Source organism: Alnus glutinosa, chromosome 1 (assembly GCF_958979055.1).
Source record: "Alnus glutinosa chromosome 1, dhAlnGlut1.1, whole genome shotgun sequence".
NCBI lineage: Eukaryota > Viridiplantae > Streptophyta > Magnoliopsida > Fagales > Betulaceae > Alnus > Alnus glutinosa.
Window position 1 is genome coordinate 10,281,260 of NC_084886.1, and position 24,441 is coordinate 10,305,700.

Consider the following 24,441-nt stretch of genomic DNA (forward strand, 5'->3'; position numbering starts at 1 on the left):
ATTAAGTCCTATGTCCAGACATTACCTTGTCTTGGCATTCCCACCAATGAGTCTTTTAAAATTGTTGAGACTGATGCCTCCGACATTGGGTACGGTGGTATTCTTAAGCAGCAAATTCATTCCAACCAACCTGAACAAATTGTTCGTTTCCATTCAGGTGTTTGGAATTCAGCCCAAAAGAATTATAGTACTATTAAGAAAGAGATTTTATCTATAATACTATGCATTTCTAAGTTTCAAGATGATCTCTTGAACCAAAAGTTTTTAATTAGAGTTGATTGCATGAGTGCAAAACATGTTTTAGAAAAGGATGTTCAAAACATTGCATCTAAACAGATTGTTGCCAGATGGCAAGCAATTTTAAGCAAATTTGATTTTGACATTGAGTACATTAAGGGAAGTCAGAATTCTATCCCTGATTTCTTAACCCGTGAATTTTTGCAGGGAAAAAATGGCTGATAAGAAGAAAGAAAAAGCTTCGGCCTCTAAGAAAACGCTTTTTTTTTTTCTTTTCTTTTTTTCTTCTTTTTTTAAGTTTGAAGGCATTACCAAAAATATATGCCAGTCCAAGTCCAAGATTAGAGTAATATCCAATATGTATAACATAAAAATACGAGAAAAAGGAGAATAGAGGTGGCACGTACAATGGCACTAATTGGAGTAGGCCAAGGACAAATTAAGGTTCTAGATATTGCTTCACATTCATTTCATCATATATATAAGGAGATCAAAATCGCTTTTATCCTTATTGAAAAGTTTGATGTATAGGTTATTGAATTTATAGGAACTCTGGAGAAAATAGTTGACAAAATGTTGATTAAAATGTTTATTTGAGAAAGGAGAAGGAGAAGATAGTTGTATGTATCATCGAAAACCAAAACTAAGACAAAATGTTCATAATTAAATATATATGTTTCAGATGATCAGAAGAGGTAGTTGTACTATGTCTTCTTTATTTATTTATTTATATTTTTCCTAAATAGTTGTAGACAGTGGCTGAACGCATTTTGCTTCAAAGGGGTCAAAATTTATATATTTTTATTATGTGTGCCACATGTCGCGTCTTTATTGGCTTGTCGTGGCACACTAACTAAATTTGTCAAGTCAATGGACAAAAATTAATTCTAGAGAGTAAATTATTTTTTTGGTATGCCTCAAGAATCTTTTAGTTCATTTTGATACTACAGAAAACTAGTTGTAAATTAGGTAAACCACTGTTGGGAAAAAATCGGCCTTCTCGGGAGTTAGGCCCATTGGGTCCACCCGACCAGGTCCAAGTATTAAAGAGAGAATAATCCACCATAGCCCGTTTAGACCACTTGGGCCCAATCTGTTCAACTGTCCCAAATTGCCGACCCAAATACTAGTCGATGTCCACGTCCGCGTATATCTCGGCAGTACCCGAAATCTAAGGGACACGACGCACGACATGAAACTTGATTGTGCTCCCGAGGTAAACGGAACCCGAAATATCCGTACACCCGGGGCCACGTCTCCTTAAACCGTCGTTCGTGCATGAATTGAGAAGCTAATTGAACTGCCCTTAAACCTCTATAAATACTAGAACCCTTTCAGATATTAAGGTACAGGCTGATCAATCTTTTTGACATTATTCTGCGCATTTACTCTCAGAACAATACATTCACTTAAGCATCGGAGCGGGGTTGTCGGAACCCCCCCGACGCAGTCTTCTTTTTCAGATAGGAGCAGGAGCAAACAGGACAAATAGCTGATCGACACGTCACCTACTGGAAACTGTCTCAACAACCACATTAACTGATTTTGCATTTTTTTTTTCTTCTCATAAAGTTGCTAATTTAAGTGATCATCAGAATGAGCATTTCTCGAGTCAAGCCCAATTTTTTTTTATTTTTTCCCCAAAAAAAAGTGCACAACTAAGAGTACTCACTCCAACTTCCTTTTGACTTTTTTTAAATTAGATAATGAATCTACTTGTTGTTTCGCTATCCAAATACACTCACAATAGCTTTCCTTATATTTCTTTATACCATTAAAATACTAATTTTTTTTTTTCCAAAATGCAAGTTCCCTTATCCCATTTTTTACAAAATCCCAACATAGTCCCTAATGAAAGGCAAAAATAGGAGATATAAATATTTTGTATTAAAATAACAAATATAGAAGCTAAGTAGACTGTAGCTAACCCAATATTTAAGAAATGTATAAAGTATCTGCTGCATGTGACTTTTTGAAATGTTTTCTTATATTTAGAGAATAAAAGAGGTTTTAGGGAAGAGCCTTTTAGGTTTGCACCGCTTGGCATATATATAAGTTATAGGCTACTTACAGCTATAATAACTATAAGAAATGCACCGCTTTGATGCTACCCGCAACACTTCTTGTCTCCCTCTCTAGATAGAGAGACGTCTTATACATCCTTCCTTGGTTCTTTCTCTCATATTTTTACTTTTTAAAATTATTATTGAATTTGTGGGATAACATCAGCCCCACAAATTCAATAATAATTTTAAAATGTTACGAAGAATGAAAAATTGAATTATTTCTCTTAGATAGAACATCATCTATAACTGAAGTAATCGGAACGAAATAAATGAATATGTTTCCTGAGACCAAATAAATTAATAAGTTAAAAATAAGCCTTCACTTCCCAGCAGAAGTGGCGACAGAATCTTAAAAAACTGCAGAAAATCACTTGGAATATCAATTTTAGCTTCGTCATAATCTTGCGCTCATTAATATTTATTAGTGGCAAAGAATTTGGAACTGCTTATTTCTCTTCACTTTTATCATGGTCTTGGTCAACGTCAACATTGTGGTGGTTGTCAAGTCGTTATCAGCAAAGTTGCTCAACAACTATTGAAATTTGAGGGACGGTGGATGGAAACTGCAAACATTTAGACAACCTGGAAAACATCTTGCAGATTGTCGGTCGGCTTCCTTTTGCTCTTCCATGGCTACACCAAATTAAAACTGAGTCACAAGAGCCTCATTTTTCAGTCAAGTCAACCTCAATTACCTCCGTATCCATGGCTGCTCAAACCCTTCTATCACCTTCCGAACCACATTGGAATCACGATGTTTTCTTGAGTTTCAGAGGTGAAGACACCCGCAAAACCTTCACCGATCACCTCTACACTGCCTTTGTGCATGCCGGAATTCACACCTTCCGAGATGACAATGACCTTCCTAGAGGGAAGCACATGTCTACCAAACTGCTCAAAGCTATTCAAGGTTCAAGGGTTTCTATTGTGGTTTTCTCCAAAGGCTATGCTTCTTCACGTTGGTGCCTTGACGAACTTGTGGAAATCTTGCACCGTAAGAATACCATAGGCCAAACTTTTCTTCCCATATTTTATGACGTGAACCCCTCGGATGTGCGAAAACAGACTGGATCTTTTGCCGAAGCATTTGCTAGGCACGAAGAGCGGTTTCATGTCAAGATGGAGAGGGTGCAAAAGTGGAGAGCAGCTCTTATTGAAGCTGCAAACTATTCTGGTTGGGATATCCAAAACGTTGCAAACGGGTATTATATGTTACGATCTCTTATGCTTTTTTATGCATTAATAAATTATTATTATTATTTTGTCTTTTGTTTTTCATTTAAATGTTAGTCAAAAATTGATAAAAATAAAATTGAGGTTGAGGTAAAACTAGAAATTGACAAATTAAAGTTTAAAGAAAAAAATCTCAAAGTTATTTTAGCTAGAATCCAATGGAAATCTAAACTTTCATCAATCTAAATAATTTCGATCAAACTAATTTCGAATGCTTCAATCATCTCGAAATACATCTTTTATTTGGAAAAAAACAAATTAATGATGAGTACCCGAAACTGTGATGACTCTTGTATCATCATTTCTGTTTAACTTTTTGACTCCTGATCCACATTTATATTTGTTATAGAAAAAGTAATACGAGTTTCTTGGTGATGGGCAATATTGGATCTCAGATTAAGAAGCATGGAATTCTGGAGTATTATATTAGACTATCAAATCTTTTGTTTTGAAATTAAACTCAATTTTGTCATATCAGCATTAACAACTCAACGTTTACATACATGATGTTTGGTCGGAATTAGGGTTAATCCTAAAAAAGATGGATAGAGTTTTTCTCAAACTTTCTTCAATTCGGTCTATAAAAATGTTATTGTCTTTTTTCGCGTGAGAAGCATATGCTTTTTAAATAGCAAGAACAGAGTTTGAATAAATTTTATGAAAATAGCATTTGTCTCTTTCAACTTTGTCCTCACTATCTAAGAAGCAAGTGCTTCTCACATGCAAAATGGACATATAACATTTTTATGGACTGGGTTGAAAGAAGTTTTTCCAACCTAGTTCGGAAGAAATCTTTGTCCGTATGATTTTCCTTTGTGGTTCAATTCAATTTTTTAGTAATTATCAAAAAGTAAACACATGTAAAGACAATACTGTTAATAAAAAAAATGTTGTTTTAATTTTTTATTTTTTTTTTCTGAGTTGCGGCTCTCAAAAAAATGAAAACAAGCCATACCAAACTAGAGACATTTTCCATTTATATCTCTGTTTTTCTAATTTCTAAAACTAGAAAACTGTTTCATAAGAACTACATAAAGCATGCTCCTAACTCTATCCATTTTATTCCCACTTAATTCATCATGTTGTTTCCATTCTCTAGGCAAGACTTGTGTTTTGTTCGAACAAGACAGCGGAATAGGCTTGTGTTTACCACAAAAATAGGTCTTAAATGACTGAAATGATAATATCCTTTTGACTCCTATGACTCATATAATTTTCTTCATTTTCTTTTCTTGTGCTTACGCTGTTCTTCTGTTTTCTTTTAAATTATAGGGAAAACTACACTTTATCCCCTCCAATGTTTTACCTCTTTTTCAATCTTGCCTCCAAAGTGAAAAAGTTTGCAATGGACCTCAACAAAGTTTTCTAATTTTGCAATGTAGCCGACCCCTTAGAGGATTCCGTCTTCCCTGACGAAAAATGCCGCACGTGTGATTTTTGTTGTTTGGAATCCTTTGCAAATCTTCCTCCTTAACCTCTTCCGCTCCTTGCTCCACAATTCGACTAATTTCAACAAAAAGTTTGGCTTGATTACGTGGGTGCTTCACTAAATATGCCATGACCCACTGGAACATCGTTGTGGTTGTGTCAACGCCTGTATTGATGAACTCCAAACTTAAACTCAGTACATTGGCCTCCTCATGCTTACCGGCTCCCTCGGAAATTTCTAGATTCAATAAGGTATCTATGTATGTTACCAAGTTGACTACTTCTTTGCCGGCCTTCTCTTGCTTCAACTTCTGTAGGGCTCTAATATGAGGCATAAGGATGTCGTATTGACGCCATAAAAATTCTATATACTTTTGCCAACGCTTTCTATAGACAAGCTTCCCCAATCTCAGCCAGCTAGCAAACACACTGAACTCAGCATAACTGACAAGAAATGTATATTGTATGTGTTCGACTTCTCAAATTGCATCCTCGTTGATGTCTCTGTAAGTCATGAGAATGAACAAGGAAAACACAGCTTGGTGGAAATGCTCAAAGAGACGTACGACGCCCTCGCCCTTTTGCTTCGAACAATGCTGCTTGAAAAACAAGCGTGATTTCAGTTTTTGTCATTTTTGAAATGTCAACGGTTGAAACATGAGGGCATTTTGGTGAAGTCGATAACAAAAATTACATGTGCGGCAATTTCCGTTAGGGAAGATGGAATCATCTAACATAATGGCTATATTGCAAAATTAGGAAACTTTGTTGGGGTCCATAACAAAAATTTTCACTTTTGAGGTAAGATTAAAAAATGGGTGAAACATTGGAGGGGTAAATTAGTGTAGTTTTCCTTCAATTATAATTATCAGGTACGAATCAAGGTTCATCGAGAAAATTGTTGAAGAAGTTTTGCATAAAGTGAACAATGCTTGCTTGGATATTGCCAAACATCCAATAAGTATAGATTATCGTGCCGAAAAGATGAAAGCTTTATTAAATCTTGGAACAAATGATGTTCGCATTGTAGGCATCTATGGCATGGGTGGAATCGGTAAAACAACCTTAGCCAAAGTTGTTTATAACCAAATATATAATGAGTTTGAAGGAAGTAGTTGTCTTTTAAATATTAAAGAAATTTCAGAAAATCTCAATGGCTTAGTTCATTTGCAAGAACAACTTTTTTCTGATGTCTTAAAAACCAAGAACTTGAAGATTGCCAACATTGATAGAGGAATCAATTGGATTAAGGAAAGATTTCGTTGTAAAAGAGTTCTTGTTATCCTTGATAATGTGGATCACATCAAACAACTCAATTCATTAGCTGGAAGCTCTGAATGGTTTGGTCCAGGAAGTAGGATCATTTTAACAACTCGAGATGAACATTTGCTAACTAAACTTGGAGTACATGAAAAATTTAAGGTCGAGGAATTGAATCACAAGGAATCTCTTCAACTTTTTAGTTAGCATGCCTTTAGGATGGCTCATCCAATAAAAGATTACTGAGAGCTTTCAATTAGTGTAGTTAATTATGTGGGAGGGCTTCCATTAGCTCTTGAAATTTTGGCTTCCTATCTAACAGGAAGAAGCACTATTGAGTGGAAAAATGCATTGGAAAAATTACAAAAACATCTTCACCACCAAATTCAGAAAATACTTAGAATGAGCTTTGATTCACTAGATGATGATACTGTGAAGGACACATTCCTTGATATTGCGTGTTTCTTTGTTGGCATGGACAAAGATTATGCCATCAAAATATTTGATGGTTGTGATTTCTTTCCAGATATCGGTATAAATATACTCATTCAGAAGTCTCTTGTGATAATCAATGACAAAAATAAGTTGAGGATGCATGATTTGATTCGCGATATGGGAAGGGAGGTTGTTCGCGAAATGTCACCCAAGGTTCCAGGAAAACGTAGTAGATTGTGGTTTCACGAGGATGTCTTAGATGTGCTTAACAAACATTTGGTAAGAGGTAGATTCATTAATATTATATAAATACATGTACATGCACATATACATAGACATAATATGCATATGTTATGAAAGTATTTCTATATGAGAGTTTTGTCTTTTTGCCAAACATGGATATAGCTTGAATATTTTATCAATATGACCCATAACTGTAAGATCTTAAATCCTACAATTCTCTAATCAATCAAACAACTTATACTTGACTATAGTAAAAAAAAAAAAAAAAAAAAAAAAAAAGAAGAAGAAGAAGAAGCAATTCTGGCCATGTATAAATCACATTAGTTTTTTTTTAATTATTATTTAATTATGGTGAAAATATCTAGGTTACCTCCAATTTGAAGGTGTTCTAGCTTCATAAAAAATGTGAATATGCATTGCTAACCCAGCTATGTTTCCAGGGATCAGAAGTAATAGAGGGTCTCAACCTAAGTCTACATGTACTTGAAGATGTACGATTGAAAATTGAAGCATTTGCGAAGATGAAAAATTTGAGATTGCTCCAAATCGATGGTGCATATCTCACAGGATGCTATAAACATCTTTCCAAAGAGTTAAGATGGCTTCACTGGCATAAGTGCCCTCTAAAATTTCTACCACCAAATTTCCATCTAGAGAACCTTGTTATCCTCGACATGCAGCATAGTAATGTCAAACAAGTTTGGAAAGAGATCAAAGTAAAACAAATCTTACATTGCCTTTTATATTCTTATTAAATATGAATGAATAACTTATATGAAATTCTTTTCTTTTCTTTTTCATTTGATTCTGTTTTGACAGGTACTCAACAAGTTAAAAGTTCTTAATCTCAAAGGTTCTAAATTTCTCACCCAATCACCAAACTTCTTACGAGTATGCTGATACTTGAAGGTTGCACCAGTTTGGTTGTGGTACATGAATCCATTGGACATTTGGAAAAACTTGTTTTATTAAATTTACAAGGATGTGAGAAGTTGAAGAATCTTCCAGAAAGCATTTCAAACTTAGAATCTTTGGAGACTCTTAACTTGTCTGACTGCATAAAAATTGACAAGTTACCAAAACAATTAGGTAATATGGTTGCTTTAACAGAGCTGCTTGCTGATAGAACTGCTATTAAGCAACTACCATACTCCTTTAGTCTTTTGAAAAAACTCAAAATTGTATCATTATCTAGATGTAAAGGACAATCCTCAAGATCATGGATGTCAAGTTTCTTATCGTGGATATCAGCAAAATGCACGGAACCCATAAAATTTCTACCAACTTCTATTTCTGGATTATGTTGTTTGAAAAAACTGAATCTCAGTAGTTGCAATTTGTTTGAAGATGGAATTCCTATGGATCTTGGGACTTTATCTTCACTCAAAGAATTGAATTTATCACGGAACAATTTCCGTAGACTGCCCCGTTGCATCGGTCGCCTTCCTAAATTAGATGTACTTCTGATGTTGGGGTGTACAAGTCTCCAATCAATTTCAGAACTTCCTGCAAGTTTAGGAACCTTGTATGCAAGTGGGTGCTCATCATTGCAGACACTCCCAAATGTGCCGAACCAGGAAAGATTATGTACATATTTTGACATGGGTAAATGTGGCAGTCTAGCATATGATTTCAGGAAGAGTCTTCTCCAGGTACCCTCGATCTCTCTCTCTCTCTCTCTCTCTCTCTCTCTCTCTCTCATTTTTTTTTACGATGCATGTGAACTGTCTTTTCTTTCGAAACAGTACTTGTCCAATTGTGGTGACAAGCATCGTTACATTGTGCTCCCTGGTGGGGAGGTTCCAAATTGGTTCAGCCATAAGAGAAGTGGATCTAATTCGATATCCTTTCAAATACCTTCACTTCCCAAGGGTCAAATCAAGGGGTTGTTTCTTTGTTCTGTTTGTGCATGCAAAGAAGAAACAAGCATCTTTTACACCCAACTCTCTATTAACATTAACAACCGCCCTTTGGGGATACTTTACACTTCGACTCCTGTAACGTCTAATAGCGATCATTCCTGCATAATGTATGTACCCAATCCATTTGCTGAAGATGAAATAGCAAGTGGAATGGAAATGACGATATCTTGGGATGTTAGCGGAAGCCGTGAAGTAGTGAACAAGTGTGGAATTCATCTACTCTTTGATGAGCCAAATGCAATAATGGATTCCGAATATTCAATGGATATGGTGTCCGTCAAGAGAGGTCGTGATGATCATGACAATGAGGCTGGATCAAGCAATGATAGGTCTAGACGTCTAGTGACAAAAACTGCCATAAAAGATCCAGGATCGTTGACTCTGAAGCGTAAGAATGAAAGGACTTGTTAATATATATGTTTATTTCAAATAAATTGAATTTTGTTCGTATATGTAGCGTACTTGATTTATATATATATATATATATATATATATATATATATATATATATATATATATATATATATATATATATATAACCAGCCTCATTTATGAGGATGTTCCTTCGGCCTCTCAGCATCATGAACATTCCAAAAATTTAACAAATGTATGCTTCATAACATTTGTTTTATATAAAACTTCATTTACCACCCTTAAATATTTCATCACTTTTATAATCATATCTTTAAACTTTAAGAAGTATCAATTTAGTGTATCAATCTTTCAATTTTTTTCAACTTCACTCCTCCGTTAGGATTTTTCGTTAAATCCTGTTAAAATTCTCAAAAATTGAGGCATGGGTATTTTTGTAAATTCCATTAAATCCTTATCAACGCCTAAATCCATACAAATTTTTTTTCCTATAAACAGTATGGGTATTTTACGAATTTTGACACCCCTCCGTTATGATTTAACGAAAAATTCTAAAGGAATTATGAAATTGAAAAAAAAAAAAAAATGAAAATGATACACAAAATTTATAAGTATGATTGCAAAAGTGATGAAAGACTAAGGGTGGTAAGTGAAGTTTTCCCTTTGTTTTTAGGGTTAGATAAGTTTTTGCCCCCTGTGGTTTAACTCCTTTATTTTTTTTACCCCATGTGGTTCATTTCACATCGCAGATAATACTTTGGTTTTAGCTAAAGACAGAGACGGTACTTTCGTCCAAATTTCAGTTCAAAAACTAACAGTAATCCATGCACATCAACACCTCTAAGGTGTTGACACATGTCCTATGCATTAAAAAAAATTAAAAAACTTAAAATAAAAAATAAAAGCATTAAATTTTTTTTTAAAAAAAAAAAAAAAAGAAAATAGAAGGGGTTGGCCGAACCACCCCTCAATGGCCATGGTAGTGGTTCAAACCACCCCAAGGGCCAAACCCTCTAAACCCCCTTTTTTTTTTTTCTTTTTTTGCGCTCTTTAGCCTTGTGGGGGTGGCTTGGGGGGTGGGTTTAGCCCAATGGGGGTGGCCGATCGAGCCACCCCTAAGGCTTTTGGAGGTGGTTTTGGCCATCCCCATTTTCTCTTTGGGGATGGCCAAACCACCCCCTTTGACCATGGGGGTAGTTTGGCCATCCCCGAACTAGCCATGGCGGTGGTTGGGTACCCTTCTATTTTTTTTTTCATTTTTTTTTATTTTTTAATGCTTTTATTTTTTAAAAGTTTTTTATTTGAAGTTTTTTTTTCTTAATGCATAGGACACGTGTCAACGCCTGATAGGTATCGAGACACTGACATGAACTACCATTAATTTTTGGACAAAAATTTATACGAATGTACCATCTCCGTCTTTAGCCAAAACCAAAGTACCATATGTAATACGAAATGAACCACAAGGAACAAAATATAAAAGAGTTAAACCACGTGGGGGTGTTCACTATTTAACCCTAGTTTTTAATATAAAACCAATCAAATAAAACAAAATTATGCACAAGTGTTGGCTAAGAAAATGTTTATAAAAATAGAGAATTATTTTACAAAATGTTCATAAAAATGTTGATTTAAGAAACTAGTTAGGAGAGGGAGCTAGATGGTAAGGAGAGTTGGAAAAGAAGAGATTTTTGTTTTGTTTTTTTTTTTTTTGAAGTGGCTAATCCCATATATATGTTTCAGAAGATCAGATAAATGTAATATGTCTTCTCAATTGAGAATGAAATATTAGAAAAACTTTAATATAAAACTAAAATAAATATTATTTAATTAATATTTAAATATAATAAAAATGTTACACTTAAATTTATTACATTAATGCTCTGTTTGTTTCGACGTAAAATGATTTCCGTCGTAAAATGGTTTTGAAGAAGGCATTTTTCTAAAAAATATTTTTCGCCGAAAGCATTTTTCGGTGTTTGGCGTCTACGGAAAATCACATATATTTTTTATATTCTTATTCAATCATATTAACCTGTAAAAATCAATTTTTATTCAAAACATATAAATATTAATGTAAAATAATATAAAAATTACCGGTGACGAGATTTCGTCACTGACCGACAGGGTTTATGCCACTTTTACCGAATTTTGGCTACTATAGCCAGAATCCGAGATAAATGCCGGAATCCGAACAGTTTCGTCAGAGTCTGGATTGGGCGGATTCCGGCAAAAGTGGCCGAATTCAAGCCAAAACTGCCGAAATTCGGCACAGAACGGCCGAACTCCGGCCTACTGGCCGAAATCCTGCCAAAACCATTGGAATCCGGCTGTTCTAGCCGGGATTTTCTAGCAAGATCTGTCCGGCCAGCCGGCCGTTCTGGCCAGATCTAGCCATGGCCGTTCTAGCCAAATTCCGGCCAGATGGCCGGAATACGACCAGAATAGTCGCCGGATTCCAGAGACATTGACCGGATGTTATCAGATTTCGGTGATGGACGACTGCTTGAACGTGAAGGTCGACTGTATCGTTTAAAATGGGTCAAATGCGTATGGCATCATCGGAAAATAATTTATGCTTTTGAAAAGCGTAAATCATTTTCCAAAATTTATTAAGTATTTTTGGTCAAACAGAAATCATTTTTCAGAATTCATTTTACACCGAAACAAACGGAGCATAAGCCTCAAAATTCATCGAATTAACCCTGAATACCAATAGTACTTCTACTCCAACAAGTATGCTATTAGTAGTTTATTCTACAAAGAAACGATGACATTGAACAGAGCGTCGAGAGGGAGACTACCTCAAATTTATAACAAACCCTTGTAGTTGTACCCTCTCCTTCATTCGGAAAAGAATCCTCTCCATTTCATTTGAAATGGAGAGGAGCCGGTTGATGGCTTGAATCTCTTTAGCGATATTTAAGGCCAAAAATAAGTCACGTGGCTCGAGGAAAAAAAAAACCAAACTTAAACCCATTTTGTAGACCTTGTTAGTACGCTCAAGAACATCGGTCTTGGCCTTGGAGCGCCAAGAGCGAGACCAGTGAAGTAGCTTCTCCCACGCCAATCGGATTGCTCGGCGGCGATCTCTGGCTCGGTCAGGAATGGATTCCGGGTCTTGGAAGAGCGGGTGAGAGGTGGAACCAGCGTGAGTGGCAAGGGAAAGAGACACTGGCTTGTTTGAGGGGAAGGGAAGCTGATGGTGACGGCAAATACAGGGAGCAGAAGAATGCTGAACAGAGGGCGGACCGACTGCTTCATTGGCGCAATGAAATCGCCAGACCGGCTGACGGGCTTCGCTAGAGACGGCCACAAACAATGGGTTGTGTGGGTTAGATTCATCTTCTCTTTCAAGAATTTTGGACATCAGAAGAGAGAAGACGAGGCGAATTTGGATTAGGGTGAGGACTTGCCAATGAAATGAACCATGAAATGGAAAAGAAAGTAGAATACAAACGTGGGTTTAGCTCAATGGATTTTCAAGATTAATTTCTCGACTTAGCAGCAGCTCAAATTGGGGGCAATAGATCTTGGAGTGGAAATACAGACAAAAAAAGTAGGCTATAAAATGGAAATGAGAGTGAAATTTGAGTGTGGGATTCGGTTGAGAAATGGGAATTTCATGGCTGTTAATCTATTACAAACAAAACAGAAACAAAAGATTAAACACCAGCTCAATTTGCAAAGAAAATGGACAAATGGGTCATTGGGTTGGTTGCAAATGGAATTGAAAATTTCAATCTGAAAGTTGTGATTTCAAGAACCCTTTTTTTACGAGAGATTGAGTTGAAAGCCAGATAAAAAGAGAAGAAAGTTTGATAGGGAAGAAGGTGGGTTGAGCTGAGGAGAAGTTGCATTGGGATTCTGCATTGTCTAGTGCCACTCATGCCGGTGTTTTTTCTTTTTCTTTTTTTGTTTCCTCTTAAGCCACGTGGCTTATTTTTGGCCTTGGATCTCTTCTCCTCTCCAGTTCTAATGAACTGGAGAGGATTCGGATCCGCCTTTGTCATGCATCTCCATCCATCTTCCATTGAGGTTTCTTGTACGATTACATCTCTCTTTTAAATTTATTTATTTTTCTGAGAAAATATACTTTAATCCTTGAACGTATTACTATTTCTGCATTTTAGCTTAAACAAATGACACTTAAACCTCACAAATTACTAAACTATGACTATCAGATGTTGAGAATGGAAAACAGGATTGAAAAACAGAGAGAAAAGGTTAAGGAGAAAAGTTGTTTCTCTTGTATATTGCATGAATGAATTCTGTGTACATAGTTCTGTATTTATACATACAAGAATGAACTACAAGTTGCAGAATGAAAGAACCAACTTAACTGTACGCTAACTATCTCTTCCAGCTGGCATACCAATTGTAACTAATATAAACTAACTCTGTCAACTAGTATTTAACTAATATACCAGTATGACATAACACTAAAACTCCCCCTCAAGAGGAAACAACATTAAAAATATTAATGATGTTCATCTTGGATAACAGATAATGAAAAAGATTAGAGCCGAGAGCTTTGGTGAATAAATCTGCAAGTTGATGCATAGACTTCACATGTAGAGTCCGGATGACATTTTCTTGAATCTTATCCCGGACTAAATGACAATCTATTTCAATGTGTTTAGTTCTTTAGTGAAAAACTGGATTGGCAGTGATGTGGAGGGCTGCTTGACTATCACAAAATAATAACGCTGGTTGAGAATGATCAATCTTGAAATCATTAATCAAATGTAGTAACCAAGTAATCTCACAAGTAGTGGCTGCCATAGAGCGATACTCTGCTTCTGCAGAGGAATGAGAGACAGTAACCTGTTTCTTTGATTTCCAAGAAATCAAAGACTCCCCCAAGAATACACAGTAACAAGTGACTGAACGTTTAGTATCAAGGCATCCAGCCCAATTTGAATCACAAAAAGCTTTAAGATGAGAAGCTGAATTTGCAGGATAAAAAAGTCCTTGTCCAGGAGAAGACTTGAGGTATCTAAGAACCCGAGTGGCTGCATCCATGTGAGGCTGCCGAGGAGTATCCATAAACTGGCTCAAAGTCTGCACCGAATAAGCTATGTCCGGTCGAGTAATGGTGAGATAAAGAAGACGGCCAACAAGTCTTCGATAACTAGTAGGATTATCAAGAACATCACCACTATACCGAGACAATTTCAAATTAGTTTCCATAGGAAACTTAGAAGGCTTGGCAGCAAGCAAACCACAATCTTCCAAGATCTCCAAAGTATATTTTCTTTGACAAAGAGATAAACCCTTTGAGTTCGAGCAATTTCTAAACCAAGGAAAAATTTCAAATCACCAAGATCCTTGAGCTTAAACTCATTGTTTAGAAATTGAATAAACTGTTTGACAGCATCAGCAGAATCACTAGCCAACACAATGTCGTCCACATAAACCAAAAGAGCAAGAAAGCTTGAACCTTGAAAACGAGCAAACAAGGTATAATCAGATTTTGACTGAGTAAAACCATGAGATAATAAGGTAGTAGTAGAGAACTTGGCAAACCACTGCCGAGAAGCCTGTTTAAGTCCATACAGAGACTTAGTGAGCCGACAGACTTGATGCTCCCCCTTAATAGAATATCCCGGTGGCAATTTCATGTAGACTTCCTCATTAAAATCTTCATGAAGAAATGCGTTATTTACATCAAGTTGATGTAAATACCAGCCATGTGAAGCAGCAAGAGCAAGAAGGCATGTCACTGTGGTGAGTTTGGCAACCGGGGAAAATGTCTCATAATAATCTAAGCCCTCACATTATATGTAACCTTTGGCGACTAGACGGGCTTTGTAACGTTCTATGGATCCATCTGCTTTAAGTTTCACTTTGTATACCCATTTACATCCAATTGGAACTTTGTTTGGAGGTAAATCAGTAATAGTCCAAGTGTGATTATCTTCAAGTGCAACAATTTCAGTATTCATAGCATCACGCCAATGCTGAAATTTATTGGCTTGATGGAAAAATTGAGGTTCATATGTGGAAGAAACTTGTAAGCAGAATGTTTTATATGAATCAGACTTCATGAAATTTGATGATGGAGCATGATGAGAAGCAATTTGACAATGATACAGCTATAAGTAACCTGGTTTATGCTTAACACGAGATGATTTCCTTAGATGTGATGAAGGAACAGAATGATGATGAGAGGAAATAATAGGAACTGAGTGAGGTTCAGGTTGTAGTTGAGTGGCAGGTTGTATTTGAGTGTCAGATTGTGTGGGAGTATCGGATGGTGTTGAAGATTCAGATTGTGTTTGAGGTTCAGATTGAGTTTAAGGTTCAAATGGAGTTTAAGGGTCAGAATGTGTTTGAGATTCAGATTGTGTTTGAGTTTCAGGTTGTATTTGAGGTTCGGGTGAAAAGGATGCAGGATGTGTATGAGAAGCTAAAAAATTTGCAACTTCTTTTGGTAAAACAGAAGAAGAATGAGAAAATTCAGAAGATATGAGAACACCATCAAATGAAAAATTAAGAAGATCAATGGTAAAAGGAAAGATTGACTCATGAAAGATGACATCTCTAGATATAAACACGGAATGAGAATGAAGATCCAAAAGTTTGTAGCCTTTTTGCTGAAAAGGGTATCCAAGAAACACACAAGGTTTAGCTCTAGGAGCAAACTTGTTGCGGTGTCTAGAAAGTGTAGAAGCATAGCAAAGGCATCCAAAAACTCGAATATGATCAAGAGAAAGAATTTTATCATGAAGCAATTGATAAGGAGAAAAATTGGACAAATGGGGTGTAGGAATACGATTAATAGGATATGCTGCTGTCAAGATACAATTTCCCCAAAATTTGAGAGGAAGATTGGATTGAAATTTAAGAGAACGAGCAACATTGAGAAGATGTTGGTGTTTCCTTTCAGCAATAGCATTTTGTTGGAGAGATTCTACACAACTTAGTTGATGTAGAACCCCTTTGACAGAATAAAAATCAGGCATATGAAATTCTGGACCATTGTCCAAACATATGATTTTGATTTTAGAGTCAAACTGATTTTCAACAAAATGAAAGAAGGATTTGAGGTAGGTTCGGGTCTGGTCTTTGGATTTCAATAGATGAATCTATGTTAATCTACTACAGTCATCAACTATAGTTAAAAAATAATGATGACCATTCCTAGAACTAACCAAAAAGAGACCCCATATGTCACAATGAATTAAAGCAAAAATAGAAAGAGAACATGAAACACTATGAGGAAATGATAATATTTTCTATCGAGCCAAATGGCAAACAGTACAAGGTGTATCCAGCAAATCACAAACGATTTGTGGATTATTAGAATGTAAAAGCTTAAGTCGAGAATGAGACAAATGTCCCATTTTGTAATGCCAAAGGTCTGTAGCAATAGACTTAACATGAGTAGAAATTGGAAAATGTACAGAATTTGAAAAGGAAGATGAAAACACATCTGATGCAGGCACTGCAAGTTCATCCAGCAAGTAATAAAGTCCATTTGCCTTTCTACCCACTCCAATCGTCATCCATGATGTTAGATTCTGTATAAAGCAGTAGTTAGCAAAGAAAATGAAACAAAAATTAAAGGATTGAACCAGCTTGCTAACCGAAAGAAGATTAAAAGAAAAGGATGGAACACATAGAACATTTGTGAGTGTTAAATGGGCTGAAATCTTAACTGTTCCAATGTGAGTGACAAGAGCAAACTTGCCATTTAGCAATTTTACTTTGGAAAAAATAGTGGTTGTAATGGAAGTGAAAAGAGAAATGGAGTTGATCATATGATCAGTAGCTCCAGTGTCTACAATGCATGTATGAGGTTGAGGCAAAATAGATATATGGCAGGAAGAAAAAACTAAGTATTTGGGATTAGAAAGCAATGTGTGATGAAAAACCGAGCAAGGATTACCTGCATTTGATGAATTCAAACAATCAAAAGTAGTGTTTGAGACACCACCAGCTTGAAGAGCAGATGATGAAGAATTGGCTTGCATATTCTGCATGAACATCATCAATTGCTGAACTTGAGATTGGGTAAATGGCAGAGGTGAACTCTTTATGATCTGAACGTGATTAGCAGAGGATGAAGTCCCAGCAGACTTGTTACGAGTGAACTTCAACTCGGGAGGGAAGCCATGAATCTTGTAGCACTTCTCAATTGTGTGGCCAGTCACACCACAATGACTACAAACATGTTTAGGTTTACGAGAACCTTGCTTGATAGTCTGAGTGTTAACAATAGGGGATTTTGTTGTCAATAAGGCTGAACTATCTCCAAAAAGAGATGATTGAGGAATCCCTCCAGAAAGGTCTTTTTGTCTTTCTTCTTGTAATACCAAGGAAAACACTTTGTTGATGGGAGGTAATGGCTCAAGTAACAAAATTTAGCCACAAATGTTTGAAAAAGAATCATTTAATCCCATTAAAAAATGGTAAATGTATTCTTGATGGTGAAAATCCATGATTGTCTTGGTACAACCACAGATGCAACGCCCGCAAGAGCATTGAGGAATTGGGCGATAATTGGAAAGCTCATCCCAAAAACTCTTAAGAAGAGTATAATATGAGCTTACCGAATGTGAGCCTTGAGTGATAGCAGCAATAGACTTCTGAAGCTGGAAGATGCGAGGGTCTTTCCACATAGCTTCAGCATTGTCGATGTAGATTATACTTGCTGCAATTTCCTTTGAAACAGAGTTGATGATCCAACTCAACACCATGTCGTAGCATCGCATCCATGGCTTGAATTCTGGAGAAGAATTTGATGGTTTTGACATAGAACCATCGATCAAACAGATCTTGTTCTTAGCTCTAAGGCCCATCATCATTGACCGGTTCCAAGAATTGTAATTCTCGCCGATCAGAGGTTGAGAGACGAGGATTGAACTCGAACTGTCTCCATTACGGAGAATCAGAGATTTCGCTGAGTGCGGAATTGGAAGCAGAATTTTGATTTTCCATTGTTTGAGATTCAGTATGCTCTGATATCATATCAAATGTTGAGAATGGAAAACAGGATTGAAAAACATAGAGAAAAGGTTGAGGAGAAAAGGTGTTTCTCTTGTATATTGCATGAATGAATTCTGTGTACATAGTTTTGTATTTATACATACAAGAATGACCTACAAGTTGCAGAATGAAAGAACTAACTTAACTGTACGCTGACTATCTCTTCCAGCTGGCATACCTGTCGTAACTAATATAAACTAACTCTATCAACAGGTATTTAACTAATATACCAGTATGACATAACACTAAAAATGACAATTTAGCCCGTTCATTAAAATTCCTGTTTGTTTGAAGGGAATGGAAGCTATGTGCATCACATGTGACTTTTCAGCCCCTAAACTTTATATATATATATATATATATATATATATTTGATATGTTTTTCTACATATTGGTCTTACATATTTAATAGTCAATTTATAAAAAAAAAAAAAAAAAAAAATGTTAGAATTGGACAAGAAATAGAAAAATGGTTTTTTCTTATTTTAAAAAAAATAAAAAAATAAAAAATGAATACATGAATCCATTCCATCAAAGAGTCCACAACAAAGATTAAAAATCCCTAATGAGTTTTTATTTATTTTCTTCTCAAACAGTACAATTGAGATAAAGTTTTTCTTTAAATTAGATTATAAAAAAATTTGTTCAACTCAATCTATTAAAGTGACATCTATTTTTAAAGCAAGTAATTATCACCTATATTTTAGAATTTAAATGTTAGAAATCACATGCTTTATTAAAAGTGCATGTAAAAATGAAATACTCTAAAAATAAATATTGACATCTATCTTTAAAGTATGCGATTCTTAACTGTATTTTAAAATTTAAATGCAAATCACTTGCTTTATTAAAAGTGCATGTAAAAATGAAATACTCTAAAAATAAATATTACCATCTATCTTTAAAACATATGATTCTTATTATCTGTATTTTATAATTCAAATGTGAGAATCACATGACTTATTAAAAGTGTAGGTGAAAATAGAATACTCTAAAAATATATGTTGAAATCTATTTTTAGAGCACGTAATTCTTATATAGAGTTAAAATTTAAATATGAGAATTACTTGCTTTATTAAAAGTGCACGTGGAAAACAAATATTCTAAAAATAAATGTTAATTTTAATAGACGGAATTATTAAGAAAAAATTGTCCAACAATTGAAACCGTGTGTAAGAAAAGTCAACAGGTCCTCCATCGTACAGGTTTTACCATCGTCTCATTTGTCTGTGACACACACTATTCAAGTCAATTAATTAATCGCGTCCACAAACAACCACCCATTCAAGTCCCAAGCCCAACCCGAGGAATCCGGGACCTGAAGATGGACGGAGCTCCGACGACGAGCGGGAGCGGAGGAGGAGGGGGAGGCGGCCCGGCGCCGTTTCTGATAAAGACGTACGACATGGTGGACGACTCGACGACGGACGAGATCGTGTCGTGGAGCCAGAACAAGACGAGCTTCGTGGTGTGGAACCCGCCCGAGTTTGCCCGGGTCCTCCTCCCCGCCTTTTTCAAGCACAACAACTTTTCCAGCTTCATCCGCCAGCTCAACACCTATGTCTGTTCTCTCTCTCTGTTCGCTTTCTTATTATTTGTTTTGATTCCGCTTCTGATTCGAATTGTTTTCAGCTTCTAATTGTTGAATTTATTTGAAGGAGGGGAAGCGTGTTGTAGGTAAATTTTAAGCGATTTTGAATGGGCTGAATCCATTGGTGCTAAACTAGATTTATAAATTGTATTTTTTTGGTTAGTTTTCCCAGATTGAAATTGGGTTCGTTTTCTGTATGTTTTGGCGGTTTCTGAAATTGGGTTCATTTTCTTTTGGGGTCTTATTCCTTAGCTTATGAGAAGGTTATGGCATCTATAAAGTAGCATCCTTTTCAAGTATTCTCATTGCTTATGTTTTTAACTTCAATTTTTTTTTGGAGTTGTTTTTCGTTGAGAGATCTGCATGGTAGTTAGTTTGCTGGGCGTGTTAAAATATCAATTAAATGATTAAGTTTACTATTTTCTATTAGCTTAAACGTTTAGGATAACTGGGATTTAACAAGGCAGGTTGGAGATTCTTTTTCTTTTTCTTTTTTAAGGCAAGTGTTATACTATAGTAAGGATGGCAGGATGTTTGATGCGGATAGGAACTGTTGGGATTTGTTTTCTCGGATTGGTTTGGTGGTGCTGAAGATGAGGCCATTTTTATTGAGTTGCATTTGATGTCTGGAAGTGCTCTTCATTGGTGTCCAGGATTTTGTAAGGGTTTACATAAATGGGACCTATAGTCCGTTATGGTTTGTTTGTGATCTTCTAGGGAGGGCAAAAGTTAGAATGTCCGTGGGGAGGATACTCAGGTATGGTAGCATACAAGTCGTCAGACCTCTAAAGTGAACAATCGAGCTTTTGTTGGAAGGAAATTTGGCATAATATTCAAATTGTAAGGCTCCAATTGGAGATCAAAGTTGGAGGCTGGCAGAATTGAGGTTGGGTATTGGAAATGGGCCTCCTGATTCTAGTTCTTTACTTTGGTGGTACTGCAAGAATAGATTTTTTTTTTTTTTTTTCCTGTTCTATAAAACTATCATATCTTTAGTTTAATTTTAAGGCTTGAATGTAACTCTCACCCAATCGATTTTTCTTCTTTGTTAAATGCTTTTTCTCAACCACTGGATTTTTCTGTTTTGAGTTTTTCTTTTTCCTTTTCTGAGACTGAAAATTTCCAAAAATTTTATTTGTCAAGTAGTCTTTTCCAGTTTCCATCTTATGGAAAATATTTTGCAACCTTTTCTCATAAGTACTATTTGCAACTTTTGTCATCAGTTCTTTTTTGGCAGTCAAAACTCAGAATAGTAATTCAACTTGTTTCCAAATCTAAAAGAATTGGAATTTGAATGGCATTGCGAAGCTTTATTTCCAATTCCACACAGTCAGACCTAGGAGGAGCTGAGGTTTGAAGTATCTGTGAAGGCAAATGGTTTTCTTTTTCTTTGTGTGTGTGCGTGTGTGTATGTGCAAACCTATGCAAATTTGGGTGAACAACTTTTTACTTTACTATGATTCTAAGGGCAGGTTTTTTTTTTGTTTTTTCCCCTCATTAGCCTCATGCTGTGGCTGTGAGTTATTTCATCAAGGTAGTGTGGTATCTCAAATAAGGCTTTAGCAATCCTGACGGTAGTAAATACATGTCCTAAAAAATTAGCTGTGCCTTTTTTATTTTAATATTTTATTTTTTCTTTAAAGAAGTTTATTATCATCCTCCTCTTTCCATCCACCCACTATCATGGTGATACATCTGGTGTTGCTAATTCTATTATTTTTCTTTATCACCTCTGCAATTTATTATCATGGTCTTTTGGTAGGTGGAATTGGTTAGCATTTGACCACCTAAAAATCAAAACACAATTTTGTTTGTGCTTTTTACTCCCTTGTACAATTATACAGATGTTTTGGTTGGATAATATTTCGTTTTAGGTTTTAGGTACATATGGATACAATTTCCATGTATAGATGTGTTTTAATTTAGCAAAGAATGTTTTGTGACCAGGGATTTCGAAAGATTGATCCTGAGAGATGGGAGTTTGCTAATGAAGATTTTGGGAAAGATCAAAAACATCTTCTTAAAAATATCCACCGCAGAAAACCTATTCACAGCCACAGTCACCCTCAAGGTTCTTCGGTCGATCCAGAGAGAGCAGCTCTTGATGAAGAGATAGAGAGGCTTTCACAAGAGAAAGCTGCACTTGAAGCAAATGTTTTAAGGTCCAAACAGCAGTGGTCAGCTGCAAAGTTTCAGTTCGAAGACCTGAAGCAACAAGTGGATAATATGGAGCAGAGGCAGAATACTTTGCTGGCCACCTTAGAAAAGGCTTTTGAGAACCCTACTTTTGCTGAAATTCTTGCTCGGAAAATTGAGGATTTCTCAGCATATAATAAAAAAAGACGACTGCCTCAAGTCGATCATTCACAGCCAGTTGTGGAAAATAGTTTTCTGGATAACCTCAGTAGTTCTAGAACTGAGTTTGGGAATGTTTTTCACCAAGATTTCTCAAATAAACTGAGATTGGAATTATCACCAGCTGTTTCAGACATTAACATGGTTTCACGTAGCACACAGAGTTCCAATGAAGATGGAGCAAGTCCAAAGAGGAAACTATCTGAAGGAGAACCAAAATGTGCGCAGATGAGAACTGAGGGTTTTGTATTTCCACTCGAAACGTTAGAGCTTTCAGATACAGGAGCATCTTTTACACGTAAAATAGATTCCACTGTGTCTCAGAAAAGCCCAATGTTCCACCCATTGCAGCCAAGTTTGACCTCTAATGAAGAAGGTGATCTTGGTCATATTTCCTGCCATTTAAATCTAACTCTGGCGTCTTCTCCAATGCAAATCAACAGAAGTCCTTATTCGGCTAGGATGCCCCAAGTAGCTGAGGAAATTGGCAAATCCCCAGATTCAAAGACTGGTACCAATGTTAAAGAATCTGATACTATTATAGGTTTTCCAAAGAGCAGAAATCCGGCTGATGACACGACTTTATCTTCCTCTCAAAGGGCTCCAAATAACAATCAAGAGCCTGCAGCTGCTCCAGTTAGAGTAAATGATGTATTTTGGGAACAGTTCCTAACTGAAAGACCAGGTTGTTCGGAAAATGAAGAGGCCATTTCTACATATAGGGCCAATCCATACGAAGAGCAAGATGATGGAAGGTCAGGCCTTGGAATTTCCAGAAATGCCAAGAACATGGAGCAGCTCACTCTTTGAGCATCAATGTTCTGAAGTCTACTTCTGTTCTTCCAATGCTTTGTAAGATCACATTTGATTGTTACGTGATACAAAACTTGCCATGATACTTGCCTGTTATTGGTTTGAATAAGTTCATGTCGAAATGCCACACGTTCTTGGTCGCTGCTGGTTATTATTCATGGTAGTGCCATTGTCCTGAAAAGACTGCATTAACAGTGTGGCATTGATGCGTAAAATGTAATAAGGAAACAATATTTGGTGTATAATATAGATTTGCTACTTTTGAAATGTTAGGCAATAGCTGATTCTTCATCTGAGACCATAATTGTATAAATTCCCTTGCTCCACCTTGTAGAAAAAGTTTCTAATTTTTTTTTTTTGTGTTAAACTTGATGTGCACCTTTCTTGCCTCTTAAGAATTTACTTTTTTTCATTAGTTATTCATTTAGATATTTTCTGAACTAGCAATATAGTATATGTGCTATAATTTTTACAACGATCTAGATTTAATTTCACTTTCTCTTTCTTTCTCATGAAAAAATTGAAATTAAATTGACATTATCCCGGAGAAGTTCAGTCGTCTGGGTGGAACAAAGGAAGCATATTATAGTGATATATAAACCTATTAAGGTTTAGGTAGAAATGGAAAGGAGAACATATATAATACAGATGCTAGTAACTTGTCATACAAATTAAAGCATGGGAAAAAGAAAATTCTTTGAAGTCAAACAGAGAATTTTGATCAAAGTTTGATGGTCACGGTAGGTAGATAGACTCACCAAAAGATTCAAAGTTTGATGGTAGATAGCTTCCCGCACAAGCAAAAATGGTTGGTCAAAAATTATACTCTGAAAAGGCATTAAATTGGCAGTGTTGTAGAAATGGCAACAATGGCGGGTTAAGTGTACGTTATATTGCAAGTGTGGCGGGACTCTTCTGTACATTTTACCTATCACACCTACCAATGCATTATTAGTAATGCTATGCTATAAAACGACAATTTTATCACACTCCTATCTCACCTGTTGACGTGCAGCAGGAGAGAAAATACCTGTTGGAGTCCTTCTCTGCGTGGAGATCGAGTGGAATCAGTGATGACATGTCTTGAAAGGGATCCAAGCAGCATCAATAACCCTTTTGATTGATACTAGACCCTAAGAAAATACAATTTTACTTCTAATCTTGACAAAAATTTTGAATAGAGAGAAGATTAGAGAGGACGAACCAGTATTTGGTATTTGTAAGCCATTGCCATTGCCGACTGTACAGTGCCGCTGTAGAGACAAATTTTCAAGGTCTGCTAGCTGTCACATGATTGTACACCATTAGAGGTAAACAATTGAGAAGAAGAAATACAGTTTTTTTTGTTGCTTTCCCTTCTCGATCACTTTCATGTTTTGCTATCCACTTGCATTTCCCAAAAGATAATCCAAGTCCAAAGTAAGTCTTCTAAGTTTCCGATTACCTCATTTATCAATCCAAGTCCAAAGTGGTCTCTCATCTGTCATCTCCA

The 24,441-nt window shown here is 36.0% G+C and overlaps 1 protein-coding gene and 1 pseudogene across 1 annotated transcript; both read left to right on the forward strand.

The window, feature by feature from the left end:
- Positions 1-2,905: 2,905 nt before the first annotated feature.
- LOC133858585 (disease resistance protein RPV1-like) lies at positions 2,906-9,298 on the forward strand (annotated as a pseudogene).
- Positions 9,299-19,413: 10,115 nt separating this feature from the next.
- Positions 19,414-23,338, forward strand: LOC133871752 (heat stress transcription factor A-5). Its single transcript, XM_062309172.1, has 2 exons — positions 19,414-19,751; positions 21,729-23,338. The coding sequence occupies exons 1-2, from the start codon at positions 19,515-19,517 to the stop codon at positions 22,944-22,946; spliced, it is 1,455 nt and encodes a 484-aa protein (XP_062165156.1). The 5' UTR covers positions 19,414-19,514; the 3' UTR covers positions 22,947-23,338.
- Positions 23,339-24,441: the final 1,103 nt, after the last annotated feature.